Source organism: Centropristis striata, chromosome 6 (genome assembly GCF_030273125.1).
Source record: "Centropristis striata isolate RG_2023a ecotype Rhode Island chromosome 6, C.striata_1.0, whole genome shotgun sequence".
Taxonomy (NCBI): Eukaryota; Metazoa; Chordata; class Actinopteri; order Perciformes; family Serranidae; genus Centropristis; species Centropristis striata.
The window spans coordinates 21,663,983-21,678,982 of record NC_081522.1 but is presented as its reverse complement, the minus strand read 5'-3'; the positions used below and the strand labels follow the sequence as shown (position 1 = coordinate 21,678,982).

The following is a 15,000-nucleotide window of genomic DNA, read 5'->3' as shown; positions in this document are numbered from 1 at the left end:
GGAAGTGTTTCCATTTGCTTTGAAGCCAAGAGTAAGTGGAGAAGATACCAATCTTATGCATGTCTGTTATTGTTATTAATTATGAAGCTACTGTCTAAAACAATACGAAAAACAGCACACCACTTGAAACCCATGACTGAAAAATATAATGGTCATAGCTTTTGGTAACTGATCTACAAGCCAGCCTGGTCTGACCTCCCTGTAAGCCAGACCTGAGTAACTTGCATGGTTTTGCCTTGCAATGGTTGACTTCATGATGCAGTTTTTACAATGCTGTGTCTATGGGACGGGCTTCATTTTTAGTCTGTCTGGCTTTTTGTTGATGTTATTTTGGATCTAACTTGTCTGACTGTATGCTGTTGTAACTCTAACGAAGTTATTAAAAAATATATATACAAAAAGGCCTGTAACAAACCACTTTTTGGTTTTGTGAAATGCTGTTTCTCGTTTTGTCCACAAGAGGGCAGTTTGTGTTTGTTGTATGGGTTAAATCTTAAAAAGTGTGTTTAAAAATACATTCTAACATGATTTGGGTATAAAAAATATGATTCATGATTTAAGTTTATGGTAAAAATGTAGTTCATCTGTTTTTTATGTGCCTATTGTTCGTTTTTGAGCTAATGTTAGTAATGAGCTTTTGTTTTGAAGGATCGCTAAATCTCTTCCTACTTCCTGGCGGTATTGTGTCTTGCGGTAAAACCAAGCAATTGCAACGGTACGAGCTGACGGTAAAGGCAGTAAAAGCTCAAGTAAACAGAGTAAACAAAAGGAAAATAAAGCCGTGACGGTAACACAAGAATAAAACGGCGAAGGCTGACTGTAATAGCAACCTCCCGAGGAGGCACAAGGTAGAGTGTTTAGTATTTATGGTCATATTTATTTTTGTGTTGGAAAGCTATGCTAAGTTAACTTTGCGCACCTGCTGTTGTTGTGTATTGCTTTGTGTATACAGTAGTGGGAATGGAATGTAACTGTATTTTCTTTATTTTCTGTACTACAGTTCTCACGTTGGTTTCACGTTGATTTATGGACTTAATAAGGAGCTTGTATGGAAATAAACATTGTGAAAACCATCAGTCGGGTCCACCATCTTTCGGAGGGTATGCTACAAGGCCTTTGGTGTCATGATCCGCTCCTGGCTTTCCTTGCAGCTCTGCAAGTACTTTTCCACTCACCTGCCGGCCACTCCCACCTCATCAGTGCAACCACCTTCACCTGTGTTTCCTCACTTGATTTAAACTCTTTCCACTCAGTCTCTGCCATTTTGTCTTCAGCAGCATGCTAAGCTCTCATCTTTGAATTTATCTTTGGATTGCTTCCCCGGTTTCGACCCTGCCTGTCCCCGTCCCTGCCTAGGTAACCAGATCAGCCTTCTGTCAATGCAACCCAATGACCACATGCAACAAATGAATTAAAGACTCAGTTGATAGTATTACTGATTATTTGGATTTTATTTTCTTCTTCTGCGAATGAAACAAACTTTAAAGTCAGTAATGGCTAGCAACACTGCTCCAAGTATTTCTGGATTTTTGGGATTTCTGGATTTTTATTGTTTCTTGGATTCCCTCCCTGGAGGTTTCTGCTGGTCAGTTGGACTGTTTTGGCTGGCTCTGTCTGGACTATTTCCAGTGTACCTGTTGTGGATTTTTTTCGACCCTGTTTTGTTAATAAACTGTTGAAATGGTCCAACGCTGGTCTCAGTCTGTGCTGTTCTTGGGTCCAACCTTAAAGCCTGATTTCCACCGGGCGCGTTACTGCAGCGTAACGTCAGCATCGCGTATGACGTTGCAAATAGGTAACACTCTAATCAATGCGTCTCTACGCAAGCATTAGGTAGGACTTCTATTTCTCCGCGAGACGCTGCCAAATCGCGTGAATCTCAACAGAGCAGATCGCACCAGACAGGAAGTCCGACTCAGAATCAGTGTAAAACACTTCCGCCCCTTTCAAAATAAAACACAATACGCAGTTCATGCAGCCTAAAACTACTTCACATCAACATTATGTTATGACCAGGGCACCAGATCGGCAATCAATCAATCAAAGGGTCTCAGAGGATCGGCGACACGGAAGACAAGAGACTGATTGTTGAAATGGAACATCATACAATCATTTATGACATAACATATTGTTTTTATAAGGATAGATGGTCAGATCAACATATCTTTCACCTCAGAGAAGCAAAGTAAGTTGTTTTTTGTTGTTGTTGCTTACTTTATACACACAGTTTATCCATAGACTGTATAAATAGAGTTTAAAGTTTATCACGGGATCTTGTGGTCTCCCGTATGGTCAGGATTATCGCGTGATCTCGTTATCTCGCGTGTATACGGCCGGCTCGCTAAGCTGACGTGCTGCTGCTGTAACGCGCCCGGTGTGAATTGACAGACGCAGCAAAAACGCTGTGGAGACGTGCTGCTGCTGTAACGCGTCCAGTGGAAATCCCCAGTTACTCGCATTACCATTTGGGGTGGGTAAGTCCCACACCCTACCAGCAGATGGCGATGTAGTCAACTGAAACATAGCTAGCTAGCTAGCGACTTCCTGTTGATTGATTGTTCCTGAGAAGATGGCTGTGACATGGCAACTAAACTGCATTGAATCGCTTCTGAAAACCTGAATTCAACAAAATAACCATTCAACAATTGTTGAAGGACAGAGGGACAACCTATACAAGAGCCAAGTTTGTGTGGATACCCTACTTGGAATACAGTGTTTTGATTTCCCGACCTCCTACTAGAACCTCAACTGGTCAGACTGATCTGTGGTCAAAAGCAGGTATGTGTTTGCAATGTTAATTAATTATTGTTCTTAAGTAGCCTGGCTAACACCAGACTAATCACAAATGAGATTAGTCTGGAAATCAGCCGTTCATTTCTCCGTAGAGGAGGTGTGGTTTACGATCCTCCAGAGCCGTTTATTGGGCGCTTAGAATGTCTATCAAATCGTCTGTAGGTAGCTCTTAGCCAATCAGATCAGTTATACCAGATGACGTAGTAGAGCAACAGAAATGGATGTTTGTTGTGTGTGTGTCTGTGAGAGAGTGTTGTTTGCTGCTTTGCATCTCCAGTTCTCGCTTTCTGCAAGATTATTTATTTTTACGCCTTATTCCCCCTCATGTCATTCAGCCACACACATCCACTGATTTTATGGGCAATAAACAAGCTGCTGCGGGTCTCTGGGGGCTCCGCTGTCCCCCGGCTCGTGGCCAGATCACCGGCGTTACGGTAGCGGCGCTAATAGTCCCGCTACCGGTGATCTGGCTACGAGCCGGGGGACAGCGGAGCCGCCGAGAGACCTTTTCGCCTTTCAACTTTCACTCTAAACTATTTAAAACACCATCTACAGCTAAAGAGAGTTTCGCGTCTGCAGTACGCGTCATCGTCTTGCCGTCCCTCCCCGTTCTGTGATTGGATCCCTAAAACAGGGCTAAGAAACCTCCCTGGTTGCCAGACCGCCTGGAGGTTCGAAATTAAATTCGAGCACGCAAGGCAGTCTGGGTATACCCAGGCTAGTTCTTAAGTTCATGTTGCTAGAAATATGTAATTAAGTTCTGTAAAGATGTCAATAAATGGTGTTTGGTGGGTCTTTTCTGCCAACATAACTACCAAAGGTCTAAGTTATATATTTCTTATATTTAGTATCTGACATGTGACATACAGCGGTTAAGATTTATATAGCTGTTGGCAGTGGTAGTGTTTTTTTATTTCGCCATGTAGAATTACAACTGTGCTGTTAAAAAGTTTTTAGCCAGATTAACTGAGCTAACCCCAATTTTGAGTTGTTTCCACAGTGATTAGATAACTTTTTATTCCTTTTAGCTCTTTTCTAACAGGTTCTGCAGCTTCAGAAAAAAATAGCTTTGGTCGCTGGTTCTAAATTTCAAGCTCCAAAATCACAAAAAGGTGGAAGTATTAAAATAAGTAACCTTTATTTTAGCTTATTTAAAAATCTCATTTAAGTATATTTGGAATATACACAATAATACACTGATTGAAACAATGAGACTTACCAACAATAACAACTATTTTTGATCGACAATGACATTTCTCATTTTTGTGCACAATTACTTACACACGTGTGTATATTTATGTGTGTGTGTATATATGTGTGTGTGTGTGTATATATATATGTGTGTGTGTGTGTATATATATGTGTGTATATGTGTGTGTGTGTATATATGTGTGTGTGTGTATATATATGTGTATATGTGTGTGTATATGTATATGGCTTCCTTTTGTGTACAATGAGATATTGTTTGAACAAAAAATAGGTTAGAATTGTTCTGTTGTTCAACGTTATAAATTGATAATTTTATTATTAATTGTACTACTTCTACTGTGTAGAACCGCCACTGTCCAAACCCATTATTGCACTAGTAAAACACACATACATACATTACCTATAATCACTCAGTGACATTGATTGATTGGTCAACATATTGTCTGACAAGCTGTGGTAACGAGTCTGGCCTGTGTAGTTTGACCTTGATGTGCTGCTGCCCTGTCTGTCTCTAACTGTGTGGATTAGACTGATCAGGCTGATGTGCCATGCATGTCAATAGCAGCCTGTCTCGTCCTCCTGATTGTGCTCCTTGTCATCGTGACCTTCTTATCGCTGGCATTGATTGGACAGCCTGCCCTGTCTCACCTCTGTACCGGCAAAAATTGCTGTGTGATCACACCTTGACTTCAGAGTCGGTTTCTTCACATTACTGATTGTCAAGCGGCCACTTTTTATTTTCTTTGACATCAGATAGCCTTTCATTTTGCAGTGAGATGTTACATAAAACCAGCAACCAGATCAGTCATGAGAGTTTAATAAAAAATCTCTATGAAGCTGATGGGAATGCTGTTTGTCTTGGGATCTTGTCGAGAAAAAGAGAAGCTTTGCAACAATGATACCCTGCTGACAAGCTTTATTGTCTTTAAATGGATTACTGGCTGACCTCATTAAAGTTGCATAGCCGAGGAGTAGCACACACAGGACTTCATGTTATTAAACCACTGCTTGGTAGCAACACTCAGCGAGGATCATAACCACATATAATCCTGCAGAAAATAATTAATTTACATTAACAACCTGCATGATCAGGCTCTTATTTTTTATTTTGCTGTCAGAGTTATTGCAAGTGTAAACATTGCAGTGTATTATAGCGGTGTTAAAGTTTGAAATATGACTTTGAGAAGTTTTTAACTTCATGACCAGAGTAAATATCTGGTAAATGTGTTTATGGGTGTGATCATTTTCCAAAGGCAGCAGGGGGGATCTGACATTAATATTGCATTGTTTTACTGCCAGCAAACATAAGGCTCATTCCGCCACAGCAAATGTGACATCTGGCACCAAAGCCAGCACGCTAGCTCTGAATATCTAATATCACTGACAGAACATGAAATAAGATTATCACACCTCTGCCTACATGTTTACCCTGCAGGGTACTGTGGGTTTTCAGGTGAGCTGCACTCCCTGCTGTTACTCAGTGATCAAAGCTAACATGATATGTTGGCGCAGTGCCGTTCACCTGACCGTAAACCAGGATCTGGAACAACATGTTCTTCTCTGAACGTGGCCTAGTTGGACATGGGTTATCAGATACCTTGTTAAACTGACGGGGTTGCTAACAGATTCACAAATACCACCTGGAGGTTGACCATAGTTAGAGGTCCCAGGTGATCCCAGTCCCCCTATCCTTGTCCTACCTCCACACAGTTTACTGGCCTCATTCTTGATGGTCTTTAGGATCTTGGCACAGTCCCACTGGAGGGTAATGGGGACCCTATGTCTTTTTCAGGTACACTGCAAAAAAAGCCAACTTGTATTTCTTGGCCTAAAACAGTGATTTAAGTTGGTAAAACTTGGAAATATAAATTATTGACATTTAGCAATAATGTAAGTTAGCACAACAAAGGAAGCCAGTTGTCTGCTCAAAAACAAGTTTGTGAGTTGTTGTTACTTATATCTTCAAGTTGGGGTTCACAACAAGGGACAATAGTTCTGCTAACTCTTATTTCTTTGTTGTGAAATGCGGGGAAACTATTGCATGTAACATTACATAAAATATTTTTTTGGGATGGTTCATACAGCATTTTTAGATTGTTGTAAGATAGAACGATGATGAGTTTGTGGTCTAGTTGAGGACAGAAAAAATATGTTTTGTGGAAATAATCTTAGGCTATTCGTTCTTTTGCCAAGAGTTAAATGACAAACGAAAGCAGGGGGCGACTGATCATCCTCCACATCCAGTTGTCTCAATCGCTAGTGTTAACTCTTTTTCATTACAGGATATTGTTAATTTGTAAATTATGTTCCAATGTAGAGTGAACAATAAATCAGGGTATGTTCTAGGGCAGTAGTTCTCAACCTTTTTGAGTCGCGAACCCCAATTTAACATGCATGTTGTCTGCGACCCCCGCTCACTGAACAGAATTTCACACGCACAGTTCAGATCACCAAAAAAGAAACAAAATGACCACAAAAAGACGCAAGATGACCGAAAAAAAGACACAAAATGACCAAGAAAGACACAAAATGACCAAAAAAAGAAACAAAATGACCAACAAAAAGACACAAAACTACCAAAAAAAAGACGCAAAATTACCAAAACAGACACAAAATGACCAAAAAGACTAAAACACATGAATACTTTAACACAGTGGAGACAGAGCTGACTTCCAAAATGATTTGGCGACCCCCAGAAATCATCTCGCGACCCCAACTGGGGTCCCGACCCCAAGGTTGAGAATAGCTGTTCTAGGGTGTGGCTACCTCATAAGTTTCTACCAATACAGTCTTTACATTTATCTTCATACTTTGACCCTTTCTGCAGTGTGTTTTTAGTTCATGAAAGTGAATTGTAACATTTTGGTCATCTAATAAATGTCTTGTTGAGCGTTCAGTGGTACTAAAAGACACTAAGGAGTAGGCTGATTGTTCATTTTTGCACTTTGCTAATCTAGCTAGGTAACTAGCTGTGGAGGTGGGCGTGGTTTCAGCGTCTGGCTGGGGAGAGGGCTGTGTCAGGACAGCACACCAGCTACAACGTCAGCTGATGAGGAGCGCAGCTGCAGGTGATCGGCAGCAATTAACATTGTGTTTAAAATTCCACAGTGAACGGCTGCAAGTGTGGAGAAATAAGGAGACACATGAAGAGACAGATACTGAACAAGCTTTCAAATAAAGAAACATTTTGGCCCTGGTTTGGTCACATCTGGCTCTGAAAAACCAAGATTAAAAAGGTCAAAATCCAAGGTGACGATGGCTAAAATGCCAAACTCAAAGCCTCAAAACAGTTGTTCACAAACCAAGGGACGACATCATTGTGGCTTCATCCACTTCTTGCAGCTGGTCTATGGTAGTGATTCCCAACAGGGGGGGCCTGACCCCCCCCAGGGGGGCGCCAAAGATCCACGGGGGGTCACGAAGCCCTCTTGATTTTAAGGGATGTAATAAATCTAATGTGTTAAATATAGATGAGTCAGCATTTAATTCATTAGTGGGACAAAAACAACTAAATAAGGGCTACATTAAACGTTTATTCATTTATTTAAATAGAAAAATCACTATAGAAAAGTTTAGAAATAAAGGCTATATCGCGAGAATAAGGATATGTGTAACATCCCTCCTGCAGTAGACACAGGAAACCTCACCTAGTGGTAACCTCACCTAGCAGCAACCTCACCTAGAGGTAACCTCACCTAGCGGTAACCTCACCTAGTGGTAACCTCATCTAGAGGTAACCTCACCTAGAGGTAACCTCATCTAGAGGTAACCTCACCTAGTGGTAACCCTAACCTAGCGGTAACCTCACCTAGCGGTAACCTCACCTAGCGGTAACCTCACCTAGTGGTAACCTCATCTAGAGGTAACCTCACCTAGTGGTAACCCTAACCTAGCGGTAACCTCACCTAGCGGTAACCTCGCCTAGCGGTAACCTCACCTAGCGGTAACCTCGCCTAGCGGTAACCTCACCTAGCGGTAACCTCGCCTAGCAGTAACCTCACCTAACAACAGAAACACAGAGCTAATGGAAAAATGGTGAAGCGTCAGGGAGATGAAAATCCTGAATATCTCAAAAAGAAAAAGAGAGGGTACCATGAAAGTCACATTGAGTTTCGGCTTCATAGAAGCAATGGACAATGGGGGTGTCGCCAAAGTTTACAATGGTAAAAATGTGGGTCCCTCAAGAAAAAAGTTGGGAACCACTGGTCTATGGTAAGGGGAAAACTGTATACACCAACTCTCATCTGCTGTGCATTGGGTAAACAGCAGGGATTTATTGAGGCTTTGTGATGATCATCAGGAATCAGCCAAACTGTTTTTTTAAATAATTTACAAACCTTGATGAGGCAGGAGTTGGTCACCACCTGTTTGGGGTCCACTATATCCACCAGTGGCTCCTTCATGGCCACATCACGAATACAGGTCATGTCGAAGCCATACACGTTCTCCCACCCTGGTGAACACAACATGATTGAGTTATTTTGCCAGCATGTTTCCAGTTAATCTTTGTAAATTGCGAACACATGACATTGTCTTCTTCTTTCCAAGTTTTGATTCAGTTTTTGGGATGGTAATCGCCCCAGGAGATGGAAATAGTCGGACTGCAGCTGTAAAACAACACTAGGCGGGGGTCTGACACCAAATTTGTCCCAGAATACTCTGATACACGACCCCACTGTTTGAAACTATTTTCATTTTGACAGATGAAAGTCACATTGTATTCAGGGGTGATTTATAAACATGAGCCTCCTTAAATGCAGCCTCCACTCTAGCCTTAAATATCCTTGCAGCTTTGGTTAAATCACTCCATACATTATTCAATAGGCTCCTTAAGATAGCGTGTGAGCAAACATCTCTATCATGACCCAAAAGGAGAGAACTACTTAAGACTGTAGGAGAGCTGGTGATAATGAACAAGTCACAAACCCTCAGGGAATTCTAATGTACTGTATTTGCATTTCCTGCTGCCCACTTAACCAAGGCAATGTGCTGACCGGAGTAGCACTAATGACCACACAATGCTCTTAGAATACTATAGTGCTTCAGAAGGCCATTTTTAAAGGTCATCTTGACCCGGGGGAAAAAATGTTTGTGGTCAATGTGCACTTGTCTTACCACTCGTCTCAGTCCGGCTTCGTGTAAACTTTGCAAATACCAAATAATGGCATCCTGACATCCTTGGGAACCTTTGCAATGCAGTGAGCCAATGTTATATGACTTTTTTTCATAGTGCACTGTGGTTGTATAATTTCCCAGATGTATGAGGGAGTTTGAGTAGGAGGCCTATTGGCTATTGTGCTGTTTGCGCGGCTGTTGTCATCTAGGTTGTGCACTGACTTAACACTGACTCTAATGCTTTGTGTCCAGCAGCAAAATATCGCCCACAGTCCTCCCTGCAGGTTTAGAGTGGGAAGATCCAGAGATGGAGAGGCTTGTTGACGTGTAATATAAATTATCACCCCCAGTGTTATGCCTGAGGAAAAGTTCAGAATCATTTGCAGAGCTGGAAAGGCTGTGTAGAGTACTCCTATACTTGTGTGAGTACAATGCGGAGGTGTGGATGGGCGCTGTAAAGACATAATCCTGGTTACAGCCAGAGGTGGGCAGAGTAGCCAAAAAATGTACTCAAGTAGAAGTACTGTTACTTAAGATTATAATTACTCAAGTAAAAGTAAAAGTACTCATAAAAAGAATTACTCAAGTAAGAGTAAAAAAGTATGCAGTGAAAAGACTACTCAAGTACTCAAGAGTACAAGTACTGCGTTTTCTCTGGATTTATTTTTGAAAGCAACACAAACGGTATAAAATAGTAGCAAACAACATATAAAACAGCAATCTTCAAACTAAAGATACAATATATTGCCATAAATTGCGAAGGGTGGACCAACATCATATTAAACACTATGGATTAAGAATGGGATGTCACTTTAGTTCATATGTGAGTCAAGGCAGGTGACAGGCCGTTAAAAAGTGCGCGTTCACTGTTGCTATGGCTATGACCAACATGACAACACTTGTCATCTGACCCAAGTAGCTGCATTTGATTGGCAAGATCATTTTCTAATGTTTTTTATTGGTTGAAAGCTGGAGACGTAGAAATAGATCTCGCATGTAATAAAAAAAAAAGATTAAAAGAAAAAAAATAACTACCCTCACGTAGCCAAATAGAACGTAAGGCGTAAAAGTACCGTTCCTTCTTCAAATATATACTCAAGTAAAAGTAAGAGTATGGTCCAAAAACACTACTCCTAAAATTACAATTTATCCAAAAAGTTACTCAAGTATTTGTAACGGAGTAAATGTAGTGCGTTACTACCCACCTCTGGTTACAGCCACACAAGAGCTTCACAGAGTACAAGATACAGTACAGGTATGTGTCTTTTCACACAGAAATGCATGCAAACTGAACTTACAATGTATTTTGAAGTCTTTGTACTGCCTGTCCTCTATGGCCACCACGTACAGAGAGGCACGGTCAGGAAACATTAATCCTCCAGGTTTCTGTTTGACAAATGAGGCAAGGAAATAACTCTGCAATTAATCCTGAACACATTGTAAAAGGTCTACATTACAGCTTCAGTGACATTTCATTCCTCAGCCAAGAACGAGTTTAAATGATGGAGGTTGTTCTCTCTGCACACAGACTGGAATAGCAGAGCTGTTCATGATGTTTCAAACTATAACTATTATTTTCCAATTACAGGAGATAAAGAACAGTTTAAATGTACATTTCTTATTACATTACAGACTTCTTATGAATACTAGAGGATTTCCTATGTGGTTTTTTTTCTGTCGATGTAATGATTGTTGCATCAGTGAGAAAAATAAAGAGACTTTCTTCCCAAATAACAACCCTATAGGTCAGTTGTACAAGCAGCTCAATATAGCAGACTCATATTTACATCTGTTGTTCGTCAGCAACCTCTAGCAGTAATTATGGCGGGAGCAAAGGAGGATATCAGGTGATGTGGTATAAAGAGCAACAAAGTCCATGCACAGAGGAGGTAGCTGTAGAAAGATAAGTCATACAAATAGATGACTTTGACCCAGGGGACTGTGGTTTTTCTCCTGTGCGACATGAACTTTCTGTGTTATCTTACATAACTATATCAAATATGTATGTGCGTGTTGAGTTATGTAAAGCACTTTTAACTCAAGCCATGATTTTTTCTTTTAATGTAGTCTTAACCTCAACCTAGTAGCCTTAACCTAACCGAATGAAATGGCAAACAAAAATGTTAGTGATATGTTGAAAACTGTGTCATGTTATGTTTATGTATGCGAACATGTTGACCTCCTTCTAGCGAGGCTTTTATTTTGGAAATGCTCCTGTAGGTATTACAAAAGGGTAAGAACAAACGTCTTATTTTGTTATATACACTGCAAAAAAGCCAACTTGTATTTTTTGGCCTAAAACAGTGATTTAAGTTGGTAAAACTTGGAAATATAAATTATTGACATTTAGGGCAATAATGTAAGTTAGCACAACAAAGGAAGCCAGTTGTCTGCTCAACAACTAATTGGTGAGTTGTTGTTACTTATATCTTTAAGTTGGGGTTCACAACAAGGGACAATAGTTCTGCTAACTCTTATTTCTTTGTTGTGAAATGCGGGGAAACGGTGAAATTCTGTCATTAGCGAAAGCTAGCGGCTAACTGATGCTAGCGGCTAACTGACGCTAGTGGCTAACTGATACTAGCGCCGCTGCTTGTTACAGCTACAAGAGTAGCCATTAGCGTATCAATGCTAACTCAAAATTGTGGCAGAACATTAGCTAACATTTCATAGCGGCGTTACAATTGTGCCAATTCAGCACATTGCAGAAGTTAGCAGAAGTAAGGATTAAAAGTTATTACAATGTAAAATTATAAGTTAGTACAACTTACAGTTGAGTTGACAAAAATGAATTCAGAGTTGAGCAAACTCAAAAACAAAACTTAAAATATTTAGTTTAATTGTCCAACTTAAAATTTTATCAAAGTTTGTTGCCTTGAAATTTTGAGTTCACCCAACTTTTCTTTTTTTGCAGTGTAGGTTGAAGGACTTGGGTTGCCAGATTTATAGAATGGCCCTAAAAGTCTTTTTTTATTTCACTGTCAACATACAACTAAATTTATTTAGGCTAGAATCTCGTAGTTAGTACTTATTGCCTCATAATAATGACATAAATGTCAAGTAATTATATCAATGATGCCAGAAATGCTAAATAATAGACTTTGTTGCATTGTTGGCTGTTCCTTATAAATAATTACCTTAACTATTGGACATTTTGACATTTTATTCACATGATAAGGGACTGCAAGTAGTTTTGGTTTCTGGGATAATGGGGCGAAAAAGGCTGGTAGATACTGTTTTATCTTTCATATTTTTTTTTTAAAACAATACATTTAAACCTAAATCTCTTGATAGGTTCTAATAGTTTGGGATTTTTCATTAGTTTTAGTTTTAATTTTGTTGTGAATTTTTGTTTTAAATTCAGTGGGGTATTTGTTGGGTGGGAGATTAAAAGAGGTCGCAGTAAATTTTGCCTTTATTTCCTTTGTCTTATCCATCTTCATTATGTATGAAAAAAGTTGACAAAGACGAAAACGAAGGACATTTTCACTATAATTTTTGTTAGTTTTGTAACCACACAACACAGTTTCAGTTAATCATCATTATCATGTAACCTTTAACCCTTAAAACAAAGTCTGAAATCTAAAAAAAGCCTTTAAAGAAGTGAGGACCGACCAAAATGACCTCACTTGCAAAAATGTCCTCACTCTGTTGGTTAAAAACGTGTTCTGGTCCTCACTATGTAGGAAGAACAAGAACACACACACACACCCTACCAGCCACTTGTCCCTGGCAAAGATGACGGTGTTGAGCATGGATTCATAGAAGAGGCAGTAGCCCATCCACTCTGATATGATGATGTCAACCTTTTCAACAGGAAGCTCCACCTCCTCCACCTTGCCTTTGAAGATGGTGATCACTGCAACACACAACATATCTTTGAAGTCATAATGAATGCTTGCATTTTGGTTGGGGAAAAGTGTTCTTAGAAATACATTATTTACAGCAGTAGTTCTCAACCTTTTTGAGTCGCGACCCCCGCTCACTGAAGAGAATCTCACACGCACAGTTCAGATCACCCAAAAAAGAAACAAAATGACCAAAAAAGACACAAAATGACTAAAAAAAGACACAAAATGACCAAAAAAGACACAAAATTACCAAAAAAAACACACAAAATGACCAAAGAAAGACAAAAAATTACCCAAAAAGACACAAAATGACTAAAAAGACACAAAATGACCAAAAAAAGACACAAAATGCCCCAAAAAAAGACACAAAATGACCAAAGAAAGAAACAAATTGACCAAAAAAGACACAAAATTACCAAAAAAAACACAAAAAATGACCAAAAAAAGACAAAAAATTACCAAAAAAGACACAAAATGACTAAAAAAACACACAAAATGACCAAAACAAGACAAAAAATGACCAAAAAAAGGCACAAAATGACAAAAAAACAACACAAAATGACCAAAAAAAAGACATTAAATTACCAAAAAGACTTAAACACATGAACACTTTAACACAGTGGAGACAGAGCTGACTTCCAAAATGATTTGACGATCCCCAGAAATCATCTCGCGACCCCAATTGGGGTCCTGACCCCAAGGTTGAGAATAGCTGATTTACAGAGACACAGTATGGGACATATCAGACAATGTTCTATGTGCAGGAAATAAACTGGGGAGTCGGAGCGATGACACATCAGTGGGTACAATATGTTCTCCCATGGCAGCCATGGTGTTCTTATGGAAATCAACTCACAACGGAGGAGAGGATCTTTGCCCTCCGTGAGATTAGCTGACTTCAGCTTTGTTTGTTCTGCCTTGGCAAGAAGTTATTGAAGAGTTTCCCTGGTGATACAAAGTGTCTGTCAGAATGACATGCGAACCCTGTTAGTCCCAACTGGTGATTGCTTTCTGCTCATTCTCTGTCTGAAACTCAGAGCGAACACAGTGTTAACTCTTCCTTCAATTACTTGTGCATACTTGATATTCATAGGTTTACAGACAGGAGATTGGCTGACAGAGTGCTTTATGGAGCTATCATCTGGTAGGTGCACCGTCAGGAGCTCGGGAGGTAAATTTGTTTTCAAAGTTACAGAGGTGTTATGATTTAAACATATGCTTTGAAGCTTCATAAGTTGGCAGCATGTTTGTGCAAATGAATACAAATGAGGCGATCCAGTGCAGTGTGGAGTGATGAACGCGGGATCAGACTGGAACTGTCCTCACAGAGGAACAATCATTCAAAACCCATCACCACCCCTCTTCTTCTAATTCTTCTTCTCCTCCTCATGCATATCTGCCAGACTTTCCTCCCCTCTCCTCATTCACTATGTCTGTCACGACTATAAGCTACTTGGTTGCTCCCAAAGTGCTGTGTCATCTGAATGGGGAGGGGAGCAGCTGCAGTTCTTACCGCTGTCGAGGTGGTTGGACTTGATGATCCTCTCTGAGTACTCTGATATACTGGAACATTCAATCTGGCAGAAAGAAAGAAAGAGAGAAAGAAAAACTAATTAAAGTGAAGATAAAGGACTGTGGTGCTTTAGGAAGATTATATTTAACTGATCATCTCTAGCTCTTGCAATAACATGTCCTCAGTTTGTATATATTATATATTAAAGCTCAATCAGCATTCAATTGACCCTATAGATCAGTAGTTCTCAACCTTTTTGAGTCGCGACCCCCAATTTAACATGCATGTTGTCCGCGACCCCCGCTCACTGAACACAATCTCACGCGCACAGTTCAGATCATACAAACTCAGTTGATACAACAAATGAAACCCAAAAATGAAACAAAATGACCAAAAAAAGACACAAAATTACTAAAAAAAAGACACAAAATGACCAGAAAAGGAAACAAAATGACCAAAAAAGACACAAATTGACCACAAAATGACCAAAAAGACACAAAATGACCAAAAAAGAACAAA

At 39.9% G+C, this 15,000-nt stretch overlaps 1 protein-coding gene across 1 annotated transcript in view; it reads right to left on the bottom strand.

The window, feature by feature from the left end:
- The window catches only part of LOC131972854 (protein arginine N-methyltransferase 8-B), a 46,815-nt gene that overhangs the window by 10,429 nt on the left and 21,386 nt on the right, over positions 1-15,000 (bottom strand). The window contains exons 4-7 of the mRNA XM_059334609.1: positions 14,482-14,545; positions 12,834-12,976; positions 10,416-10,503; positions 8,340-8,455 (exon numbers count right to left, since the gene is read on the bottom strand). Of these exons, the coding sequence (XP_059190592.1) occupies positions 8,340-8,455; positions 10,416-10,503; positions 12,834-12,976; positions 14,482-14,545 (411 nt within the window). The remainder of the gene's footprint in view (positions 1-8,339; positions 8,456-10,415; positions 10,504-12,833; positions 12,977-14,481; positions 14,546-15,000) is intronic.